Source organism: Schistocerca nitens, chromosome 1 (assembly GCF_023898315.1).
Source record: "Schistocerca nitens isolate TAMUIC-IGC-003100 chromosome 1, iqSchNite1.1, whole genome shotgun sequence".
Taxonomy (NCBI): Eukaryota; Metazoa; Arthropoda; class Insecta; order Orthoptera; family Acrididae; genus Schistocerca; species Schistocerca nitens.
In genome coordinates this window covers 643,272,307-643,297,838 of record NC_064614.1, presented here as the reverse complement: position 1 = coordinate 643,297,838, position 25,532 = coordinate 643,272,307, and the positions used below count along the sequence as shown (strand labels likewise).

The following is a 25,532-nucleotide window of genomic DNA, read 5'->3' as shown; positions in this document are numbered from 1 at the left end:
AAAGATCTAAATCAACTGTCTTGCATTTGCAGATGATATTCCTATACTTTCCGAAAGTGTGGCGTCTGTTATAACACAAATAAATCTCCTGGAAGAAATAGTCAGCAGAACTGAATTAAGAATTTCTGCAGAATAAGCAAAATTTGCAACAATCGCTAAGGATGCTGCAAAATTCCTGAAAACAGTTATTGGGCAAATAGAGAGCGTAAAAAATTCAAATATTTAGAACAGATAATCATAGAAAATGCTTTTAAAAAATCTGCAATACAGGAAAGATGGTATTAAACGGGGAGAGCATATCATATCACCTAAGACCTCTACAATAAAAAGTACTTATCCTAAAATGCAAAAATATGGCATTACAACACAGAAGAGAAGCCAGAATGCCTATATTCAGGAGAATACCTAGCATTAAGCTATAATTTAGATAAATTAAACGTACTTGAAAGGCGAATTATAAGGATTAGGACAACAAAGCACAGCAGAAGGTTGAAAATTATGAAGTAATGCTGAAATATACCGAAATAATTAAAATATTTCAAATGGAATGAGAAAAAGATCTCATGTTTTTGACATTTATTTAGAATGCAAGACAGCAGATTAACTAATAAGATTTTCAAATATTTGTGGGATAATAAATCCACAACAAGTAGGGTCATCGAAATAAAAAAATGATTTTGAAAGAAACAGTATAAACAACAGAGAAACCTTTTGGGAAAAAGTATTGAAAATGGAAAGATTCACAGGCATAGCAGCTAAAAATATTGGTTGAAAACTGTCTTAAGATAAAAAGAAGATACACAATGAAATGAAAGCCTATTGGAAGAGAAAAAAGAACAAAGAATTGAAATTAGAATGTCGTCCTTATATGGCCTATTCACAGTAAGAAAAAGAGCATTCGAAATAAATTCGCTAAATATAAATGTTTTGGCACCAGCTGCATTAGGTATAGATATATTTCCTGTCAATGACACACGAAAATTTGTCCCATACCAAGACACAGAATTGAATTTTGCACTTATCGAGAGTGGCTGCTTTAAACACTTGGGCTGTCATGCACGCCTCTTAGTCTGGCACAAAGTTTCATATCACTAATAGGTAGTTTATGTATACCTAACATGGATGGTGCCAAAATATTTACATTCAGAGAATTTATTTTGGATGACTGTGAATTTGTGTTAATGTATTTTCAGTCTGACATCCAAGTAAGTAATAATGTTCTTTTTATTTATTATTATTTTATTTATTTATTATTTATTCTTTCTACTATTTATTATTATTATTATTATTATGAAGATTGTTCCCCTTTAGGAGAGCGACTGAACATGACTTCATAATTCCATCTCTGGACGTTTCTCTTCTTTGCTTCCGAAAAACTCTTCATCCTCTCAGAATGCTCTATCTTCCGTTCTTCTGCCCATTTTTAACCAGGCTAGCGCGATGTTCTTTCGTCGCACTTCACACTTGTGATTTTATTGGAAATTTGTGGTAAGGTCTTGTGGGACAAAACTACTGAGGTCATCAGTCCCTAAGCTTACACACTACTTAATCTAATTTAAACTAACTTACGCTAACGTCAACACACACACCGAGGGAGGACTCGAACGTCCGACAGGAGGGAGCTGTGGTTTTATTCTGGCACTCAGTACTGTCTTCGAGAATCTTTTGTATTGATCTGCTGCAGATTCCTCTGGACTTCCTTCAGCAATTCTGTGTCGCATTCACTCTTTGTTATAATAGCGAAAAGTTTCCTTGCTGTTCGGAAGTCTTCCATCCCGTAGATATGTGTATAAAATTTGGCTTGGCGTTTTCTGATTCATTGTTACTGTGTTGGTCTATATATCGAGCTCGTTTTGTGGTCTCTTCAATCAAATGCCGTTTTTGTTGATTGCCCCATAGATCTTCCTGAGAATTTTTCTATCTTGCTTTTCTATTTCCCTAATTTTTGAATGACCATGAATCACCATTGTTTCAGCTATATAGCTTGCTTCTGAAAGAATCAATGTTCTTTAGTGCCTTATTTTGTGTCTGTCGAAATGCACTTCGTGTTGTAATGTGTCCATGTTAGCTTGTAGGCCTGCTGGAGCTTGGTGATTCTGTATAGTTTCTTCACGGAGGGTAGAATTGTGCAGTTTTACTATGTTTTGTGATTAAAGGGGATTTATTTTCTCGCTGTTTCTCCATATATTTGGTTTTTCCATAAGATATCTGCAGACTGGTGTTTTGTGAAATTTCATATAGTTTTTCCATTGCGTGAATCGCTTCTCTTCTGTTATTGATGATAATTGCAAGGCGCTTGACTTTAAATCGGTTCTCTTTTTTGATACCAATTTTGATGCCCTTTATATGAGATTCCCATTCCCCGATGATGTTTTCTAGAACAATATTGAAAAGCATTGGGGATAGTAAGTCCCCCTGACGGACTCCAGTTTTGATTTCGAAGGCTTCTGATATTTCGCCCATGAATTTCACCTTGGATGTTGTTCCTGTAAGTGTCTGTTCTGTGATTTTTCGTGTCTTTCGGTCGATCCCAAATTGTTTCATGATTTTAAACTGGGTTTTACGGTCCACTGAATCGAATGCTTTCCTGAAGTCAATGAATGTAATCACTGTGTTTCTGCATTTCCTCATCTGTAATACCGTCTTTAAGCATCAGATCTGTTCCACACATGATCGTCCTTTTCTGAATCCAGCCTGAAATTCACCAATTAGTGGCTCTGCTTGTGATTTTACCCTGTATAAAAGCGCTTAGGAAAGGATTTTGTAAGCAACTGGGAGCAGGAAAATTCATCTGTGATTTTTGATATCTGTCTTGTCGGCCTTTTTGTGTAGCTGGTGAATTAGAGAGCATTTCCAATCCTCTGGCATTTGCTCCCGCATCCATATATCTGATATTATATGATGTAGTTTCTGCATAAGTATAGGATCGTTTAGTTTCCAGAATTCACCAATGATCCCATCTTCTCCTGGTGCTTTGTTATTTTTCAACTGTTTTACTATCTCCATAATTTCCTCGAGATCTGGGGCATGTGAGTCTGGGTGTGTGAATACTGAAGAAGAGAAGACAAGTTTTCTTGGGATGGTTTGCGGTTTAGGAGGGAACTGAAATATTGGGCTGAGATTTTGCAGTTATTTTTCGTATTAGTTTCCAAAGAACCATTGGGTTTTTTGAAGCACAAGCTAGGTGCTTAGTATCCCTGTAAGTTTTCTCTGAAAGTATTATAGAAATTTCTTGTATTATCTTTGATGAAATCTTGCTGGATTTCGCTGAGTCTGTTGTTGTCATATGCCTGTTTTTCTTTTCTAATTATTTTTGAGGTCTGTTCTTGGGTTCTAAAAAAGTTCTTCCAGTTTTCTTCTATTTCGTGACTGCTAAATTTTTTTCACAAAGTGATTCGATTCTCGACCACCTGATCGCAGGTTGCGTTCCACCAGCGATGTATTCTGGTGTGGGAGGGTTGTCCTAATTTGATGGCTTCCTGAATTTTCTCTGTTAATTTCTTCGTCTCTGTTGATTTTTCGTGATTGATTTGCATGATGATTTTTTTCTTTGTTGAGTTCCAGATATTCCGGATCTGGTTTGGTACTTTTGGGAGGCCTTTTTGCGTTCTCTTGGGTTGGAATTTTGTTTTCATTTGGAGAAGATGATGATATGATTCAAAGACACCTTTGCAGGTTCTGATGTTTAGAATTTATTTTATGTTTTCCTTAGAAATTGCGACATGGTTAACTTGGCATTCACCCTGTGTAAGACTGGGTGATACCCTTGTGGTTAATTTATGTGAAGGTTTTTGAAATTGGGTACCTATGATTTGAAGTCCGAAGTTTCTGCAGAAGTCGATTAGTTTTTCACCATTCTTGCTGGTACGCTTGTGATTCGTATGGGGGTCAGTGGTATCTCTGAAATTTTTTCCCTTGCCTAAATGTGTGTTAAAATCGCCTAATAAGATTTTCACATGGTGCCTTGGTATTTTATTTGTTGTTTCTTTCAGTGTTTCCCAGAAATTGTCCACTGTTTCAGGGTCGATTTTATTGTGGTGATTTGTGGGGGCGTGGACATTGATAAAAGTGTGGGTTTTATTAGCTGAAATTACTGTAAGTAGGGAGACTCTTTCATTGGGAGATGTGAATTCAATAACTGAGTCGATTATGGAAGTTTGTACAGCGAATCTAGTTCCAAAAAGTGGTAATTTGTCTCTTACTTTTATGTCAGGTTTACCCTTGTAGATCGCGTAATTTTCTGTGTTAAAGTGTCATTCATTCATGAGTCTTGTCTCTTGCAGTGCAGTAATTTTCAAGTCAAATTTTCACATCGCGTTGGGGGGTTTCTTTAATTTGCCTGTTTTAGTCAGGGTGTTCACATTAATTGTGCCAATGAAGTTTTTGCGTTTCGTTTTGAGAGTGTGAGAAATCTTTGAGAAGCTCCGATTTTTTAAATTTTTGTTGACAAGATTAGAAAATTACATGCATTTCCTTCAGAGGCTTGCCAACTACTACTAAAGTTCTGTTGAACTCACAACATTCCAAAGAAATTAGAAAGTGAAGGAGTTTACGTTCTATCGTGACAAAAGAAGAACCATCACCAAGATATAACATTATTGTTGAAATGAATTCAGAAATAAATTTAATAATTAGTGTTAGATTGTGCAACTAATAATAGGAATTTTAAGTACTTCAGATATTTTGTAATTTCAAAAATTTCTACAAGAATAATAATTTTAACTGTACATACAGTGTATAACAAATTACAGTAGAGCGGCGATTATCCGAATTAATTGGGGGACATGGGTGTTCAGAAAACTGGTTTGTTTGGATAATCGAACTGTACATGTTTATTTGCCAAAAAGAAGTACTGTACAGTAAATTTATTCATAAAACCAGGCACCGAGCGAGGTGGCGCAGTGGTTAGCATACTGGACTCGCATTCGGGAGGACGACGGTTCAATCCCGCGTCCGGCCATCCTGATTTAGGTTTTCCGTGATTTCCCTAAATCGCTCCAAGCAAATGCCGGGATGGTTCCTTTGAAAGGGCACGGCCGACTTCCTTCCCCATCCTTCCCTAATCCGATAAGACCGATGACCTCGCTGTCTGGTCTTCCTCCCCAAACCAACCAACCATAAAACCAGGCATCTCTTTTAGTATTACAAAGTAACATACAAAGGCAACTTCAGTAGAAATATATAGTATGTGGCATAGTTTATCAAACAAAAATATATACATATTACATACGCATTTTGCATGAACGATACACACAGTATACAAAATTAATGTTTAATAAAATCCTTTATTTTGGTCTGTCGAAGCAAGCCTACACGCTTACGAGCAACTAAGTCATGTACTTTTTTCACTACAGATATCTAAAACTGGTCACTTTCATCTTCAGCTTCAAACCATCGCAAGGCAGTATCTAAACATGTGAACGCCTCAGAAGCTGTTTGTATACTTTCATCTTCACTTTCTGGAGCACTGATTGATGAGATGCTCGCGGCGTCTCTTTATCAGTAACGACGTTTACAATCTCGCTGTCCTGCATGATTTGGTGTCCTGGATCTGCATGATCGATATTCGTTCATTCATGAACGTCTTCTTCATCACATTCGTGGCAATCTATTTCTTTTAGCATACCGAGAATTTCGGACATATCATTCTGTTCGTCATTTTCAATCATACCTTGTGAATTTTCTTATGTGTCCAAAATTTTATTCCAGGTTTTCTTCAATTTCTCTTCCTTTACACTATTCCATGTTGCGCTGATCATGTAGGACGCATCTTTCAAGTCAATATTCTTATGATTTCTTAAGAGACTTTCTTCTCCATCCTCTTCTCTTTCTAACAGTAACACAGTTCGGTTAAGCGGTCGTTCGGTTGACCGACGTTCGGATAATCGACGCTCTACTGTAATTTATTTTTAAACATTTTCGTCTGAAATACAATACATCATATACGAAGTCATATGAAATTCTTTTAGCTAAACAGATGAACTAATGTTCACCTATACTAGAATCGATAGTATAAATAATATCGGTTATTTCTGTAAGGAGAAGGTGATGTTAGAGGAGGGTGTCGCATTACAAACTGCATTGCAATCGCAATATGCCACTAGTTGTGGTGACACTTTTGTTGCTTGTGTGAACCCAGTTTTAGGCCCTTATGGTTCTCAACGCCTCAATTGCAGTGTCATCAGTATGCATTCTTTGTTTCTGTATTATAAATTCTGGCAAATAATGTATGTAGTGAATAAACAATGCTGGCCCGAGTACCTTGCCACTTTGTAATTCAGATCCATCATTAAATAAGATGTAGATTGGGTATTGATAATTTTACATGGTGCACTGCAGCAGACTTTGATATTCTGTCTCAGGTATTGGAATATCTGAACACGCATGAAATGTTCAACGAACCTTCTGTTACGTCTTTCAGCGAATATTATATGAATATTCATTGTCTCCTCCACATCTGTTATTCTATGGTAGACACCATAGAATTTTTACAAGGTCAAACTCGTGTCTTCACACACTCAGGGAATCACTAAAATAAAATCGATTGACAACTAAATGTCATCTTGTAGACATCTAACATGTAACATCCAGTTTACTGTAAATTTAAGTGGAAAGTAGACTTTTCTTAAACTAATTGTCAGGAGTGTAACAGTATGCTAAATTGAATCGTTGCTGATGAGAAATTCTGTCAGGGAGAGAACAGAACCATTTGAAATGTGGTACTACAGAAATACTAACGAGGAGATTCTGAATTGAATTCGGCACAACTCGAAGAAAAGAAGGATATGGTTGATGAGCATATCATGAGGTATCAAGGAATCGTCAGTTTTGCTAATGGGGGAAGTGTAGGGAGTGATAATTGCTGTCGGAGATCAAAAACAACATCTCATTCTGTTGCCAATGCCTGTTGTCCAAAATCACATCTAGCTTTCAGTTTTCTCAGCAAATGTTTGATGATAACTAACTTTACAATACTGTCTTCATATTGTGTGCCTATTTTGGAACATAAATAGCACATTATATTAATTATATTGTGCATCTTGTAACGTAGGCGTATTACGTTTGTAGTAAACACCTCATCGTCTAAAATCTGAAGATGTATTTGGTAGAACAGTAAGTGTTTTCAATGGAAAACGCCAAAACGGAAACATCTGATAATATTTTCATTTTTGAAACAGTTATTAACACCCATGTTCTATTTAGCAATGAAATTTTTATTTTTGGGCTTATTATAGTGATTTCCAACAGTGTGTCAGGAACATTAGCAAATTGGGGCATATGGCGGTAATTCCAGTGGTTGTTATTTAGTTAGATGTCTGAATATTTTTCACGTCAATACCTACCTTGTCATTAATCCGGCGTTTCATTCCGCTACGAGACGGTTTGAAATTTCAGTAAAACGGCACGCGCACTTAAAAGTGATTTGCGGGCTGTGGGAGTAAAGCCCGGTCCACACGCAACGATCTGTCTGCGCAGACATCGGTGCAGATGTCTGTACATGCAAAAGATCGCTGCAAATGTGGTGTGTTCACACGACACAAACCCCAATCTACTACTCGCCCGCCATCTGTCGGTGTAGAAAAGAAATATCAGTGGCAAGCGACTACGCTCCCCGTAAACGTCAAACATTTAATTCAGTTATTTTGAAATATAGAAATGGAGGAAGTTCTGTTGTGGTCTGTGTTCGCAACTTGTGTTGCAAAAAACATTCAGACCAACCGCAGGAAACAGAGAAAGCGGGCAAAATGGTGTAGACAGTGGCTGCTAAAGCGAAAGCAGTTTTCTCACGTAAATTTACTGAGAGAGTTGCAGGACGAACCTAACGACTGGCGAAATTATTTGCGGATGGATGTCGAAACTTATAATTATCTCTTAAAGCTTGTAACCCTTCATATTATGAGAAAAAATACTTGTATGGGAAGGGCAATTTCTCCTCATGAACGGCTGGCGGTAACATTGACACTCCAATTTCACCTTCAATTGTACTCCTGCTTGGTCTTGGTGTTTCTTGATCACTAAGAAAGCCAAGCAGATCAAAATACCATAACGTTGGCTGGTATACTTGATCTAGTCCTACACCAGATCTAGATTTCTGAACTTTGGATAACTCAATTAGAGCATTGTATGCTGCAGTCTTTTTGTCTCGGTCACTATATTCTTTACTTTTAATCTTCCACAAACATGGGTGGTTTCTACATATTTCAATGAATTCACTTACAAACTCTCGAGAACACTGACGAGTATCAGCCAATTTAATGCCCAGTGTGCACAAATACAAACACTAGACTGAGCAAACAGCTGTTTCGCGCCAGATTTGCGGCGATCTCCTGTCCACACGCTCCAACTTGTCTGCGCAGATGTGGTTTGAACCCACAGATTTGAGAGGTTTCGCTCAAACCTCCAACTCCAACTTCCAGGTTTGCACACACCTCAGGTTGGTGCAAATCTTCTGTCCACACGCAACGATCTGTCTGCGCAGATGTGATGTGCGCAGACATTTGCGCAGACAGATCGTAACGTGTGGACGGGCCTTAACATCATCAAATCGATGCAGGTCTCGATAGTTTCCATGTGTGTTTTTAACACAGCCCAGGAAAAATGTAAATAACGTAAATTTCAATCATCGAAGGCTTTGTTTCCGTTTCGCAATGTTGTTCTAGAACTTTAACAGTCTGTCAACAAAATTACCTGTTACACATTCATTTAGACACAATTGGTTCAGAGATACTATTTTTCAGATGTGATGTCTACAGATGTTAAATGGTAAATCATTTCTGCTATTGTGGAAATGTTCCTCACAAATTACGAGTGTTGGGAGTCTAGTTTGGTGCAAATACGTGAAGTGCATATGCTCGTTCGGTTGTGCGATGACTCGGGGTGTTTCGTGACATTTAATTGAAGGAGAGTACAATTAAATTTAATACGAAGTACTACTATGTAGAAAACATAAATCTTGTTGTTCGGTGACAGTTACTCGTTTTCCACGCCTTTCCACGAAGAAAGTGTTCACTGCCGACAGTATTAATGGAAATGAACATTTTGGAAAATGTCAAAAGGAAAACTACGAACTATCACCGACGTCTGTGCAGACTGCGGTTCACAAGGTAGTGCTGTTAAAAAAAGAGTTCATGAAAGCTGTTGTTTGGAAACATAAGCATGATGGCAATTTATTAAGACATATAAACTATCAGCTGTTGGGTTACGCAATACTGTAGTAATCTGAAATTCAAGGTGTTGTAAGTGGGTCTATCAAATTGGAGCACCTCTTTGTTTATACATTTAATTTAAGTGTAGATTTTAAACTTCTTAGTGTTGCTCATTTCCAATTGAAATTCATTGAAAAAGTTGTTTATGCCAAACACGATGTAAACGAGCATTATATCGTGTAGGGCCTTGTTTATATGAGAGAATAATTTGGGCGTTTAATCGCCAGACCATCTACAAACGTAATATAAAATAATATGTAGCACATACTTTAAATATTTACCTAGTGTATGTGCAACGGCCATCAAGTATTGGGGCTAATGAAGATTATAAAGTAAAATTACTTGAAAAAAGTCCCCTTATGACAGTGGTGGGATTTCTGAAATCATTGAAAGCTGTATGGGATAAGAGCAGTGGGGTGGGTGAAAGTAGTAAACAGTCTACATGAGTGAAGGTTATAGGAGTTAATCATTCACATCTCTGGCCCAATTCCCATAATAAAATCCCCAATTAACTTCATTTTCTGGAAGAATATGTGAAATTCAGCAGTATCAATTGATTTGTGTGGCAGTCAAGAATACCTGAAGATTATTATTTATCACAGATATTTATCCAGTATTCTTTGTTTTACTGCAAATTGGAGTGCAGTTTTGGTACTTACAGACATGTGAAAGAATTTGGCTACAGTGAAGATTGAAAAGTGTTTCATAGGTTGATCTTCGTTGCAGTCACAATTTTGTATACTTTATTCATCACGTGTTACTTCTGATTTCTCATTATCAAACAGTTCCTGTAATAGGTAACATTTGGTTACCTTCATCTGACCATTGATGTTGGTAATTTTTCTCCCTGCAGCAGTAATATTGACTTTCAAAACAATCCACTTAGTTTTTGAGTTAGTGATGACAACTGAATGAATAAACAATTATAGTCTGCAAGTTATTAATGTGTAGATGCTCATGTATTTATCCCTCTGTTTAACCATACAGTGGATTTTTCTTTTTTTTCTGTATGTATGTTGCTCTTATATTATTGACGTTGCATTTTGGATGACACCATTCATGTGAGCTGTCTGCTAATGAGATTGTTTTCAAGTAACTAGTAAACAAACAGGTGTTGTTGGGAGCCACAGTTACCTTTCCTTATTTTTTATTATCGTTCTTTGAATTAGGTATGCTTCCTAGTCAAGGATAAATTCTCTGTCCCAAAAACTTTTAAAAAGTCACGAAACGTCATGCTATTGTCAGTTCACGATGAGCTTTGGTTTCCAACTGATAGACACCTTGCAGAAGTAGGTCAACTCTGATTCATAGAAAATATGTCAAGTCTTTGCAGTGCAAGTGTACATGGTTTGTGACATATCGCTTGCACAGACCTGTGCACTGCAGGCATACCAGGTGTGTCTTGGTGCTGCATTGCTGCTGAGAGACCTGTTGGGTGAACACTGTCTGATGCTCTTCAGAGTGTACAAAATTGATACCTTCCTTTTACAACTGTGTAAACGGCTGTGCTGTATCTGCAGATCCTCTTGTGAACTTTATAATAATATGAAAGACCCAGAAAATATTGTAACTCGTTCCTGGTACTGGAAGATATCATTCTGCCTTTATCAATGTCAGATCAGTTCTCAACGCCATCCTTACTAATTATGTGACCCAAATATTTTGCTTCTTGCAATGCAAAGTGTCTTGTTTTTTACTTTTTGTTAGATGTCCAGCTCTTAATGCTTTGAACACCTCCCTGATTATTTGACTATGATCCTGCATATCCATTGAAAAATCAGTGATGTTATCTAGATGCACTGGTCATTTACAAGGATTCCATCCTTTCAACAAATTCTGTAATGTTGTTGGTTTGTTCTTTAAACCAAATGGCATTCTTCTATGCGGATAATGTCCCAAGGCTGCTGAAAACATAGTTTTCTGCCTCTGTGCATGCAGTAATTATTCTAATTTTATCCTCAGTAGGGGATTGTAGCATATTTCTTGAGTCATCATTTAAAGCTTGTTCTTCAAACTTTCTTATTGGACTTTCTCGGGATAGTTGACATGTATCTTCAGGAGTCTTCCAATTCGTTTCCTCTAGTAGCTTCGTGACACTCTCCCATGTATCAAACTTGTAACCATTTGTGCTGCCCTGCTCTGTATACATCAAATCCTCTGTTAGTCCTATTTGGTACGGGTCACATACACTGGGGCCATCTTCTAGAACAGGTCGCATGAGTGATTTATAAGCAATCTTCTTTGTAGACTGATTGCACTTCCCCAGTATTCTACAAGTAAACCAAAATCTACCACCTGCTTTACCCAAGATGGAGCCTGTGTGACCATTTCCTTTCATATCCTCACAAAGTGTTACACCCAGGTATTTGTACGAGTTGCTGATTCCAACACTGAGTCATTGATATTTTAGTCATAAGATACTATGGTTTTTTGTTTAGTGAAGTGCACAATTTTACATTTCTGAACATTTAAAGCCATCGTTTCCATGCTGTTTGGAATTGGGTAGGCATGTGTCGTAGTTTTACTCTTCAAATAACAGTAATCGCAACAGAATAGATATAACCTCAGATCTGCAGACTTCTTTGGTACAATTACAGTTCCCGCCCCACAGCAGCTATTACTCTTCTGTTATGCTGTTGGCCGACTGTTGATAAGTAAACTATTCTAAAATCGGCTGCAGAGACCATGGTATTCTATACTGCCTCTGGCTGTGCTGCATCATGGGTGTTGCAGGCAACGGCCCTCTTGGAAAGAACAAGTCCTGAAATTCTAACAATAGCTCTTCCATCTTCGCACTCACTGTTCCTTCCAAATGCTTCACCTTTCTGCAAAATGCGTTGTTAGTAGCATCCTGTGCTCTTATAGCTTACACCTTATGTGGAGCAATCCTCCTCCTCGTCCAGAGTTTTAGATGTCACCTCCAGTGTTTCCTTTAACACTTTATCACCTCAACATGAAAATTATTGACAGTGATGGGTACAACCTTACCTCTGCCCCCCTCCCATCTGTGTACAATATTTTGCTTCACTAAACAAGAAGCTGCATGTAATACCTCACTATCTCCCAGTGGATACACACAACGTACTAACTGATAAGTCTGGCTCCACATTTACCCATATTGGTTTCCCGGTGCCATTTGGCACACAGCCATGAGAATTAAGTCTTAATGTCATTGTTGATAAGGTTACCCGGATTGCATTGTACAACAGATGCTCAACACTACAAATCGATATTGACGACAACTCCTCCTAGCCAGAATATTTTCCCACTAATCTCCATTACACGTCCTCAGAGGTCAATTATAGTGTGATGCTGATACAGGAAGTCTAATCCTAGTGTCATATTATAGGCCTCACTTGCAGGAGACGCCACATCCACACATTGCCTAAACTTGGTTGTCAAAACATGTTTCCTCATATTCCAGCATCAACTTCACTATTGCATGGAGATCCTTAGGCACATGACTGCACACCTTCCTCGCCATCTCTGGTGTCTAATCCCTCGGCAAAGCATTGAGTGCACTTTGCTTGGTTTCCTGTAGTAATACCTTATTTACCTCCTCACTACATATTCACTAATAAGTATGTACATTAAGCTTTTTAGTTCTGTTCACAGTATCCTCCCCAGCTTCGTTAGGCATCTTAGAAATACCAGCACAGGTGTTCCAATACCTGCTTGAGCTGCTCAGTATTTTGATTTGTCTAGTACGACTGTGAAACGTATGAATGACTTTGCTTCCTCTGACAGGTACAAACTTGCTACCTGTAACGACCCTTTTCTGACCAACCCTCTGTCAGCCAGTGACACTTGGCCCTCTACATATGATAACACATGCTCAGACGACCTACTAGAAAAGAGAATAACAAGGTTTGCCACAGCCGAATTCATCCCTAGACTCTGTGACTTCATCAACCCTAACCCTTCATCCTTCTCCATCAGTATATTACTTATGAACGTCCCCAGAGACTCGACATTTGTTTGCTGGCTATGGGCTTCTCAACCTTGGGATTCGTGAGCTGGGGACTGGTAAATGCTGTCCCCTGTCACTGTAAGCTCTGGGCATGCTTCAGTGGCCACCATTTTTCGTGGTGGTAACATGTTTTGTGTCACGGGGAATAGGGATCTTGGCTTGACTGCCTGGACAGCGAAGATGGTAAAAACTAGCACAAAAAAAACCTCAGTCTTAAGGTGTGCTACACACCGATGAGATGCACCACCAAAAGTGAGCACGGGAGGATAGCCCTGCTGAGCAATCTTCCTCTAAAATTCAAGTATTGTATCAACATGTCAAAATACGTTCCTTATGATAAAGAGAGACGACGATGTGTTGAAAAGGTATTGCCCTTCTATACGCGGAAAGGCCTTGATGGTTTGGCTGGAACCCAAAAATGTGTTAAACAGTTGTGTAAGGCACATTGCTGGTCAAAAAAGTGACATCACTGCTAGTTACTAAACATTTGAAGTCCAAAGTTTTGGGTGACTACCCTCTTCCAATTGAACACCACCATATCTCTAATTACAATCAATCCCTTACAGTTTCGGGGGCTAGAATACACTCGAGAACCGTCCTTGTCTGTTGTAAGAGGTGGCTAACAGGAGTCTTTCTTTTTATTGGGTCAAGTTTTTTTTACCTTGGTCTTGTAACAGATCTCTGGACAGTTGAAGGTTTCCGCTGTTTTCACATTTTTAGTAATGCTTTTTCCTTAACCTTTTTAGGTTTTTAAATTCAGGTCCCCTTTTTGGATTTTACTTCAGCTTTCCAAATTTTACTGAAGTGCGAGCCGTTTGGGGGTACATTCTCTCTCCACTGTGCAGTGTTCTCTCCTCACCTACCAATCGTGTGGATCTACCTCTGCACCTGAAATCCAGTGCGATAGCTAGTCCGTCATGGTGGGGTTATCATGTCCCCTCCAGGAATCACACTGCCAATGCCTGAGCTCTGACTTCCTCCTATCTGCCAAGGAGTCAGTGCCTGTCTACTTCGATGTACCAGGACTCTGGGCAACTGCTACCATGCCAGGTGGCCTTTGCCTTGGTAGGGTGACACCCACGGGTAGAGCCTCCAGTGGGAGAGAGGGGCATCGGGCCCGATGATCCGCAGTGAAATGGAACAAACTTACTAGTGGCCATGCTGACACAGCCATCCCATCAATCAGGAATAGTAATTTTAATGCAGATGTTTACAATCCTATGACGTTTCTGTCATTGACGATGCCTCAAGACGAGAGCCAGGTGAGGAGAAATGGAAGTGGAAAGTTTGCTGAGTTGTTGGTTTGTTCCCGCACAGACAGCGGCTCTTTCATTACAACAAAGGCAATGTTTTTTTGTCGAAAATATTGAAGATCGGTTTGAGGATATTGTGTAAGTAGAGAAGATGAGAAATGGATCTTTGCTGATAAGAACATTGCTTGCCAGACAATCACGGGAGATTGAGGCCTGTGTCAAGTTAGGAGACCCCCCCCCCCCCCCCCCCTGCGGGTTCGGGGGTAAGAATAGGCCCGCGGTATTCCTGCCTGTCGTAAGAGGTGACTCAAAGGAGTCTCAAACATTTCGGCCTTATGTGATGGTCCCCTCTCGGGTTTGACCTCCATCTTTCTAAATTCTTCCGAAGAGCGAGCCAATTGGGGAAGGGCGCCTTACATGGTGCACTGTATCCGTCGTGCATTGAGACCTTTAGCCGGCTTTTTCGTCGTTGCAATGGTGTCCCGCTCGTTTTCCATCTCTTGGGCGATTACCACGCTGCACTCTGCAGTGTTTCTTTTAACTGCGACGACGACCTTGGACAGTTTTGCACCTAAGATCCAGCACGGTAGCCAGTCCGTTGTGGTGGGGCCGCCATGTACCCTCTTGGTTGTAGCCTCCTGACAACACAGGGATCGCTCTACTGATGCCTGCGCCGTTAACTCCCCACGTATGCCAAGGAGTAGATGCCCATCTCCTTGGGGCATCAGGACTCCCGGCAATGGCCGTCCTGCCAGGTGGCTATTGCTGCGGCTGGGTGGCGCCCGTGGGGAGGGCCCTTGGTCGGAGTAGGTGGCATCAGGGCGGATGACCCGCAATGAAGCGTGGTACATCATCTCTCGCTGGCGGCCAGCCGCCAGCAGTCTCTAAGCATTCTCGGGCTCAATTTAATGCTCAAACGTACGATCCGAAAACGTTCCCCTCTCTGGCCATGCCGTGGGAGGAGCGTAAGTCTCAGGATGGAGGTAATAGTTATTCGCCCCGATTCTTAGTCTGCACGAGAGCTGATGGGGAGTCTTTTCTATCCACAAAGCCTCAGTTCTTCGTCGAGCATTTAGAGGACAAGTTTGGGAAGGTGGAGGGCTTGTCCAAAATGCGCTCTGGGTCAGTACTGATACAAACGGCATCCTCCACCCAGTCACGCAGGTTACTTGCTTGTAACAAGTTGGGGGATGTTCACGTTACCATTACACCACATAAGAGTTTAAATATGGTCCAGGGAGTTATTTTCCATAGGGACCTACGTTTGCAGTCTGACGACGAGCTGCGCGCCAACTTAGAGCGTAGAGGTGTTCATTTCGTCCGGCGCGTTCATCGGGGTCCGAAGGACAATCAGGTTGCTACCGGTGCCTTCATCTTGGCCTTCGAGGGTGATACATTACCGGAGAAGGTCAAGGTGATGGTCTACCGTTGTGACGTCAAGCCCTACATCCCTCCCCCGATACGGTGCTTTAAGTGCTGGAAGTTCGGGCATATGTCCTCTCGCTGTACTTCTAGCCTCACATGTCGAGATTGTGGACGCCCATCTCATCCCGATACTCCATGTGCCCCGCCTCCCATCTGTGTCAACTGCGGAGAGCATCATTCTCCTTGCTCGCCTGACTGCAAAGTCTTTCAGAAAGAGCGCAAAATCATGGAATATAAGACCCTGGACCGGCTGACCTATACTGAGGCCAAAAGGAAATATGACAGACTCCATCCTGTGAGAATGACATCGTCTTACGCAGCTGCTACAACAACTGTGCTAACCCCATCAGTTTCGAGACTTCCAGCGAGCTCGATAAGCAGTAAGACTCCTCCTGCCCCCTTGCCCGTGGGGGGCTCTACCCAACCGGTTGCTCCTGCACCACCTACCTCAGGAGCAACCTCCTCCCACCCGTCAGGGACGTCCGTCCCCGCTTCTCAGCCGGAGAAGCGTCTAACTTCTTCGGCTACTCTCGCCCGTAAGAGTTCCCTTGGGACCCTCCCTTCCCAGGGTTCCACCAGCGGGAAGGATGACGGCCGACAGTGGCATAAGTCCTCACCAGCGGCCGGGCGTAGGACTTCACGATCCTCCTCTGTCCCGGAGACTGAATCGGTGAAGCCTTCCCAGCCGGTGAAACCCAAGGTTCAGCGAGAGAAGTCCAAGAGAAAGAGCTCTAAGGCCAAAGAACTTGCGATGGCACCAACCCCACCGCACCTTTCGCGCTCTGCATCTGAGGATGAAGTCGAGATTCTAGCGTCCGCTGCGGACCTTGATCTCGCTGGTCCCTCAGACGTCATGGATGCCTCTCGTACGGGTACTGAATCGGTAGCAGTGAGTGAACAAGCGGCGTAAATTGCCTTCCCAGTCCTTTCACGCCTTTCTCAGCCATGGAATATATCATCCTCCAGTGGAACTGCAGCGGTTTTTTCCACCATCTCGCTGAGCTCCAACAACTTATCAGCCTTCACCCTTTCTTCTGCATTGCTCTTCAGGAAACTTGGTTTCCAGCAATGCGAACCCCCGCCCTCCGTGGCTATCGGGGTTATTATAAGAACCGGGCAGCATATGAAAGGGTGTCTGGTGGCGTCTGCCTCTATGTCCTTCACACTCTGCACCGCGAGTCTGTCCCTCTCCAAACACCTTTAGAGGCTGTCGCTGTTCGGGTGTGGACGCCACAGGCTGTTACCGTCTGCAGTCTTTACCTTCCACTGGATGGTGATGTCTCGCAGCATGTCCTGGCTGCGCTGATAGCCCAATTGCCGCCACCTTTTTTGCTATTGGGCGATTTCAACGCCCATAACCCTCTGTGGGGTGGGTCAGTAGCAACAGGTCGAGGCGCCATCGTTGAGCATTTATTGTCGCAGCTCGATCTCTCGCTGTTAAACGATGGTGCCTTCACACACTTCAGTGTGGCGCATGGCACGTACTCCGCCATTGACCTTTCAATCTGTAGCCCTAGCCTCTTACCGTCTGTCCAATGGAGTGTGCATGACGACCTGTGTGGTAGTGACCACTTTCCGATCTTTCTGTCACTACCACAGCGTCACTCTTCTGGGCGCCCTAGCAGATGGGCTATGAATAAGGCTGACTGGGACTTGTTCTCCTCCACTGCCACTCTTGAGCCTCTCTCTAATGACGACATTGATGCGGTGGTTCAATCGGTCACCACCGGCATCGTTACTGCCGCCGAATCTGCCATTCCCCGCTCCTCTGGGTCCCCTCGGCGGCGGACTGTGCCTTGGTGGTCACCTGAGATCGCTGCAGCGATTACAGATCGCCGGCGGGCGCTACAGCGTCACAAGCGACATCCCTGCATTGAACACCTGATCACCTTCAAACGGCTGCGTGCGCGAGCCCGCCTCCTTATCCGCCAAAGCAAGCAGGAGTGCTGGGAGCGGTACGTGTCCACCATTGGCCTCCATGTCACTCCATCGCAGGTCTGGGCCAAGATTCGACGTGTCTACGGCTATCGGCCACCTGTCAGCGTCCCTGCGCTCTCACTGAATGGAGCAGTTTGTACTGACTCCGACGTCATTGCAAACCACTTAGCAGAGCATTTTGCTATGAGTTCCGCTTCTGCGAATTACCCTCAGGCCTTCCGCACCATTAAAGAGCGGATGGAACGTCGGATCCTTTCGTTTCGCACCCACCATCCAGAATCGTACAATGTTCCATTCAGTGAGTGGGAATTCTGCAGTGCCCTTGCCGCTTGTCCTGATACCGCTCCTGGACCAGATAGCATCCACTGCCAGATGCTGAAACACCTCTCAGTGGACTGCCAGCGACGGCTCCTCGATCTTTATAACCGTATTTGGGTCGAGGGTGAGTTTCCGTCGCAGTGGCGGGCAAGTATCGTTATCCCCATTCTGAAGCCAGGCAAGAACCCTTTGGAGGTGGACAGCTACCGCCCCATTAGCCTCACCAACGTGCTTTGCAAGCTTCTCGAACGGATGGTGAGCCGGCGCTTGACTTGGGTACTGGAGTCTCGGGGCCTTCTGGCTCCATCTCAGGGTGGGTTCCGTAAAGGCCGCTCCGCCGCCGACAATCTGGTGAGCCTGGAGTCGGCCATCCGTACTGCCTTTGCCCGCCGTCAGCACCTGGTCGCTGTCTTTTTCGACATGCGGAAGGCGTACGATACGACATGGCGTCATCACATCCTTTCTACGCTTCATGGGTGGGGTCTTCAGGGCCCTCTGCCGATCTTTATCAGAAATTTTCTGTCGTCTCGTACCTTCCGCGTGCAAATCGCAGCCTCATACAGTTCCACCCACGTCCAGGAGAACGGTGTGCCACAGGGTTCTGTTTTAAGTGTCTGCCTGTTTTTAATAGCCATTAACGGGCTCGCTGCGGCCGTGGGAAATTCTGTCTCTGCTTCCCTGTATGCTGACGACTTCTGCCTTTATTACAGCTCTACTGGCATTGCAGCTGTTGAACGTCAGCTACAGGGTGCTATCCGCAAGGCGCAGTCTTGGGCTGTAGCTCATGGATTCCAGTTTTCGGCAACCAAGACCTGCGTAATGCATTTCTGCCGGCGACGCACTGTCCACCCGGAGCCGCGGCTTTATCTTTCCGGCGAACTTCTTTCAGTGGTGGCGACCCACCGGTTTTTGGGTGTCCTTTTTGATGCCCGGTTGACTTGGCTGCCTCATATCCGGCAGCTCAAACAGGCGTGTTGGCGGCATCTAAACGCTCTGAGATGCTTGAGCCACACCCGCTGGGGGCGCCGACCGATCTACCCTGTTGCGGCTCTACCAGGCGTTAATCCAGTCACGTCTGGATTATGGGAGCCTGGCTTATGGCTCAGCATCCCCCTCTGCGTTGCGGGTGCTAGACCCAATACTGCACAGCGGGATCCGACTTGCCACTGGTGCCTTCCGCACCAGCCCTGTGGAGAGCATCCTTGTTGAGGCAGGTGTCCCTCCACTGCGGTTACGACGCCAACAATTACTGGCTGCTTATGCTGCCCATGTTTTTAGCTTGCCCGGGCATCCAAATTACCGTGTCCTGTTCCCACAGTCAGTCGTCCATCTGCCAGACCGTCGGCCCCGGTCGGGTTGTCCGATCGCCGTACGCGTCAAGGAGCTTCTCTGTGGACTTGGGTTTTTCCCTGTTCCACCTCCTTTCCGGGCGCCTCTGAGTACACCCCCGTGGTGTGTTCCTCGCCCTTGCCTTCGGCTCGACTTGGCACAGGGCTCGAAGGACTCTGTCCCTCCAGAGGCCTTCCGCCGCCGCTTTTCTTCCATCCTGGCCACGTATCAGGGCTCTGGAATTGTTTACACCGACGGTTCGATGGTTGCTGGTCGTGTCGGATATGCGCTAACTCTAGGGGACCATTCCGAACAATGGTCCTTGGCGGCTGGCTGCAGCGTTTACACTGCTGAGCTAGTCGCCATCTTTCGAGCCCTAGAGTATATCCGGTCCTGCTCAGGTGAGTCCTTAGTTATCTGTAGCGATTCCCTGAGCGGTTTACGAGCTCTCGACCAGTGCTTTCCTCGTTCTCGTCTGGTGATGGCTATCCATGAGTCCCTGCATACTCTTGCGCGTAGCGGCCGCTCTGTGGTCTTTGTGTGGACCCCCGGTCATGTCGGTATCCCGGGCAATGAACATGTTGACCGCCTGGCGAAAGAGGCCACGAGACAACCGTCTCTGGATGTTGGCCTCCCAGAGACTGATTTGCGGGCAGTCCTCCGCCGAAAAGTTTTTGCGCTTTGGGAAGCTGAATGGCGCGATCGGATCACGCCCAATAAACTCCGTGCCATTAAGGAGACGACGACTGTGTGGCGGTCATCCATGCGAGCCAACCGCAGGGACTCAGTCGTCCTCTGTCGGCTCCGCATTGGCCACTCCCGGCTGACACACAGTTTTTTACTGCGCCGGGAGGACCCTCCTGTATGTCGCTGCAGGGCGGCTTTGACAGTGGCCCACATTTTGTTGGCCTGCCCCTTTTTAGCTGTGGTCAGGCAGACATTTGCGCTGCCTGAGACGCTCCCTGCCCTTTTATCTGATGACCCTGTTATGGCTGGCTTAGTTTTACGTTTTATTAGGGCAGGGGGATTTTATTCTTTACTCTGAGTGTTTCTGTTTTATTTTATTGTTTTATGTTGATTCTGGCCTTTGGCCTACGGTTTTAAACTAAGTTTTTAATGTGTTTTCGGTGGTTGGCTTTTCCTTTTTTTGTTCCTATGGTCGGCCAACCACCGTCACACTCGGTGTGATTTTATTTAGTTTTGTCTGGTCCTTGTCTATGTTTCTTTTGTTCTGTGTCGTCTGTCTCCTTTTCTGTTGAACAGTTTTTATTCTCTGTGGGTATTTTTAGTCTTTTGGAAAAAGGGACCGATGACCTCTGCAGTTTGGTCCCTTTAATCCTTAAACCAACCAACCAACCAAGTTAGGAGATATACCAGTCACCATTTCTCCACATAACAAGCTCAATAGAATTCATGGTGTTATCTTCCATTGGGCCCTAATACTATAAAATGATGATGAGCTGCATACTATTCTGGCATGGCATTGAGACAGTTTTGGTTGCTGCATCCAAAATTGACCCAAGGATAATAGAGTGGATGCTGGAGCTTCTGTCCTAGCTTTCGACAGAAACATTTTACCTGAGAAGATTAAGATCATGGTTTATAGGTGTGATGTCAGACCTTACTTTACTCCTCCAGTTAGATGTTTTGGGTGGCAGAGGGTTGGACACATGTTCTCCTGCTGTTCCAATGAGGCTATCTGTAGGACATGTGTACAGGTGTCCCATGAGGGCAGCCCTTGTGACCAACCCCCTCAATGTGTCAGTGGTCCAGAACCCCCCCCCCCCCCCCTCCTCATTCACTGCAATGCTCAGTGTTCAAGAGGGGAAAAAAATTAAAGAGTATAAAATGCCTGACCACCTGTCTTACCAAGATACAAGGAAAAGGTTTGAAAGACTTCATCCGACTAATATGGCCTCCAATTTTGCAACTGTCATATCACAGTCTACACATCACACGATGACAAGGTCTTGCACAACGCCTCCTGGCCATGAAAGTATTCCAGGACCTGTTCTACAGTTGGGGGAGGGAACGTCAGCTTCCTCATCTCCTACGCCTATAGCACTGGTGGTTCACACACCATCGGTGCGGACAGAGATGCTTAGTCGTCCTCTGGAATCAGGGATGAGGACACCTGTCAAGGCACTCCCCTCTCAAGGCGAGGACCAGCAGCCACAGGCTGTGGGCCGAAGAAAAGTATGACCCTTTTCTCTCCCAGAAGATGAAATAGAGAAATTGAAGTCTAAGAAGGATAAGCAGAAAGATAAGCTACTTTCTGAGGCTTCAGATATTCCGTTCCCCAACCCTGCAGTGGTCGAGCCTGTGCACACGGACAACGGGTCAAGCAGTCACGTGGACCATGACCTGATAGCGAAGTAATCACACCCATCTTTTCCATTCACTGCTTTTTCAGACGTGGCTCCAACACTCCTTCAGTGGAGCTGTAACGGCTATTATTTCCATTTGTCCGACCTCCATCATTTAATGGCTGATTACTCCGTAATTGGCATAGCTCTTCAGGAAACACGGTCTACAACACAATTCCCTGCTCTGAAAAACTACAAAGTGTACTGTACCAATTGTGTTATTGTTGAGAGGGTGTCCAGTGGGATCTATATCCTCATACGCTCTGATATTTTCAGTGAGCAGGTGCCCCTTATCACTGTACTCGAAGCCATGGCCAAGAGTGTCTACCTGTCAGTTCGGATGACTATGTAATGTTTATCAATCTCCAGACAGACCTTTCCACTATCACAAGCTGTTAGAGTTAATGGTACAGCTCCCGGCGCCCTTCCTCTTATTGGGGGACAACAACACTATGTCTCACAGAGGCCGAGTGCTAGAACACCTCCTTTCAGAATTACATGTCTGCCTAGTTAACACTGGAGTTGAAACCCATTTCAGTGTGGCCCACAGAACATTTTCAGCAATTGATCTCACAGTTTGCAGCCCGAGTATCTCACCCACGATTCAGTGGCGCATCCATGGGGACCTTTGTGACAGAGACCATTTTTCTATTGTTCTCTCTCTCTCTCTCTCTCTCTCTCTCTCTCTCTCTCTCTCTCTCTCTCTCTCTCTCTCTCCTTCCCACTCATAGAACAAGCTCTGTGTCAGTTGCTTTGAAAAGTTGATTGGCAGGCTTTCTCATCAAGAGCTACTTTTGCAGCCAGTCGTGTGATGGATATCGACAACTTGGTACAGGATACTATTGATACTATTACTCGCACTGCAGCAGCATTGATACCCTACTCCTATGGCTCATCCTGACGGTTGCCTGTGCCATGGTAGTCTGAAGATATAGCTACAGCTATCAGGGAATGCCACAGGGCGCTTTAACAATGCAAGCTCCATCTGTCTATAGATAATTTAATAGAATTTGAGAGATTCTGGACTAAAGTTCTGTGTTTAATAAAGGAAAGGAAGCTGGAGCGTGAGGAGCAGTGTGTATCAACTGTGTAATCCCACACCCCATTGTCACAAGTGTGGACTAAACTCCACCACATTTCTGGCCATCCACCATCCGTAGCAGCTCCTGCCATCCATATCAGTGGTAACATCTGCACTTACCCTGTGGTACTTGTCAAGCATTTTGCAGCACACTTTGCTGAAGTGTCCTGCATACAGTAATTACTGTCCTGATTCCCTAGCCTGGGAACACCTTAGTGAGTACCTGTCTTTCCATAGACATGGCTCTCTATTATATAATGTCCCTTTTAGTGAATGGGAGCATCACAGCACTTTGGCAGAGCGTCTAGATACCGCCCCTGGATCCGACAAAATCCACAACCAAATGCTCAAACATCTTTGTTCTGACAGCATGAAACGTATCCTCGTGCTTTTTAATTGCATTTGGCAGGAGGGAGTATTTCTCTGTCAATGGCTGGAGGGTATTATTATTCATGCCCTGAAACCGGGAAAGGACCCACACATTTTAACTGACTACTGGCAATCTCTGTGACGAATGGGCTGTGTAAGCTCTTTGAATGAATGGTCAGATGCTGTCTTTGTTGGTGTCTAGAAGCTGGAGGGTATATGTCATGATGCCAAAGTGGTTTTTGGGCTTTCTGGTCCACCACATATCACCTGACTCGTTTGGAATCTGCAGTGTGCATTGCTTCTGCACATTGCCACTATTTGATTGTTGTATTCTTTGACCTACAGAAGGCATACACCACCACTGGCGACATCACATCCTATCTCCACTGCATGAGTGGGGTTTCTGGGGTAGTTTAAGCATTTTTATACAGAATTTCCTATCTGTCCGATATTTTTTTTTTTTCAGATAGGTTAAACTCTCAACAACCAATATATACAGGAAACTGGAGTCCTCAGGGATCGGTTCTGAGTGTAACGCTCTTCACTGTTGTCATCACTAGTATCGTAAATGCAGTGGGCCCCATAATTTCTCCGTCACTTTACATGGATGATGTGTTCTTGTACTATGCCTCTGCATCAGTGTGCACTGCTGAGCGACAACTCCAGAAGGCTGTCTGGAGCCCATGTCTGGGCCCTGAATCATGGCTATCAGTTTTCTCCTGCAAAATCATGAGTTATGCATTTTTGTTGACTCCAGACTGTGCACTTACACCCAGAAATTTATCTTGGTGACCAGTTACTTGAAGTCGTTGAAACTTTCCAATTCTTAGGTATTTTATTTGACAACGAGCTAACTTAGCTGCGGCATATCTGCCGGCTCAAGGCAACTTGCATGAATAAGCTGAATGCTCTCCGTTTTCTTAATCACTCCTCACAGGTTACAGACCACAAAGTTCTTCTGAGATTTTACAAAGTTCTGATTGTATCCCACTTTGATTATGGATGTGTTGTCTATTGGTCGGCAGCACCACCTGTACTGAGCTTGCGGGACCCTGTTCACCAAACTGGCGTGCAGTTGGCAACGGGGGCCTTTTGTACGAGCCCTGTTGACAGCCTCCTGTGAAAGCTGATGTCCCACCATTGTGGATTAGATGACAGAAGCTTCTGGCTAGTTATGCAGTCACAACCTGTCAGATGCTTAACCTCCTATGTCGCTCAACTCTGTTCCACAACCAACAGTTTAGACTGTTCCATAAAAATACGGGGAACTGCCGGATATCAGCAATGTCCTGCCACGATATTTCGGCGCAGAGTCTTCTGGCCATCTTCAGGTGAGTGCCACTGTAGTAGTACTGGCGAGTACGCACTGAGCTCCGCTATTTAAAGCCGTACTGAGGTGACATTGCGCATGCAGTACGGCTTTAAATAGCGGAGCTTCAGCGCGTACTCGCCAGTACTATTGTAGTGGCACTCACCTGAAGATGGCCAGAAAAGTCTGCGCCGAAATATCGTGGCAGGACGTTGTTGATATCCGGCAGTTCTCCCGTGTTTTTATGGAACAATCAGTACGCCGGGAAAGCTTTAAACATCACAACAGTTCAGACTGTTTACACGTCACCCAAAACGGGGCAGATCAACTGAGATCTGACTGAATATTCTACTGAGGGACCTCCAACAGCCCCTGTTAGTCTATGTTCCTAGAGCTCCATCTCAACAGCTGCCGTGGGCTGTGTATGGGCTATGTGTGGATGAACCTTTTTTGTGACTCCAAGAAGGATGCTGATCCTACTCTTCTCGGATGCTTGTTTCTTTCAATCCGTCATGATTATTCTAATTTGTTACGCATGTACACAGACGGAACAGTAATCGATGAAAGGGTCGGTTACACCTTTGCTAACGCAAAGAAAAACGAGAAGTGCTCTCTGCTGAGTGCCTGCAGTTATACACTACAAAGTTGGTTTTTATTTCTCAGGCTTTGCGGTATGTCAAATCCCAGGCCACAAAGAACTTTCTGACATCTGGCGATTCCGTGAGTTGCTTAAAAGGCCTAACCCTGTGCTATCTCGAAAATCCTTTGGTCACCAAAATCCAGAATCTACTGGCTGACCTCTACAGCTCTGGAATGACAATGACCTTAATTTACGATTACAACTTGGCATAATATTTTGAGGCTTGGGAATTGGAATGGCAGGCTACTACAACCTAAAACAAGTTGAGACCAATTCAAGGGTCTGATAAGATGTGGCAAACATCTTTCCAGGCCTCTGGGAAAGATTC

General features: G+C 43.9%; 1 protein-coding gene across 1 annotated transcript in view; it reads left to right on the top strand.

The window, feature by feature from the left end:
* Positions 1 to 8,599: 8,599 nt before the first annotated feature.
* LOC126258184 (ARF GTPase-activating protein GIT1) overlaps positions 8,600 to 25,532 on the top strand; it is a 311,125-nt gene continuing 294,192 nt past the window's right edge. Inside the window, exon 1 of the mRNA XM_049955621.1 lies at positions 8,600 to 9,104. Within this exon, the coding sequence (XP_049811578.1) occupies positions 9,047 to 9,104 (58 nt within the window). The 5' untranslated portion in view covers positions 8,600 to 9,046. The remainder of the gene's footprint in view (positions 9,105 to 25,532) is intronic.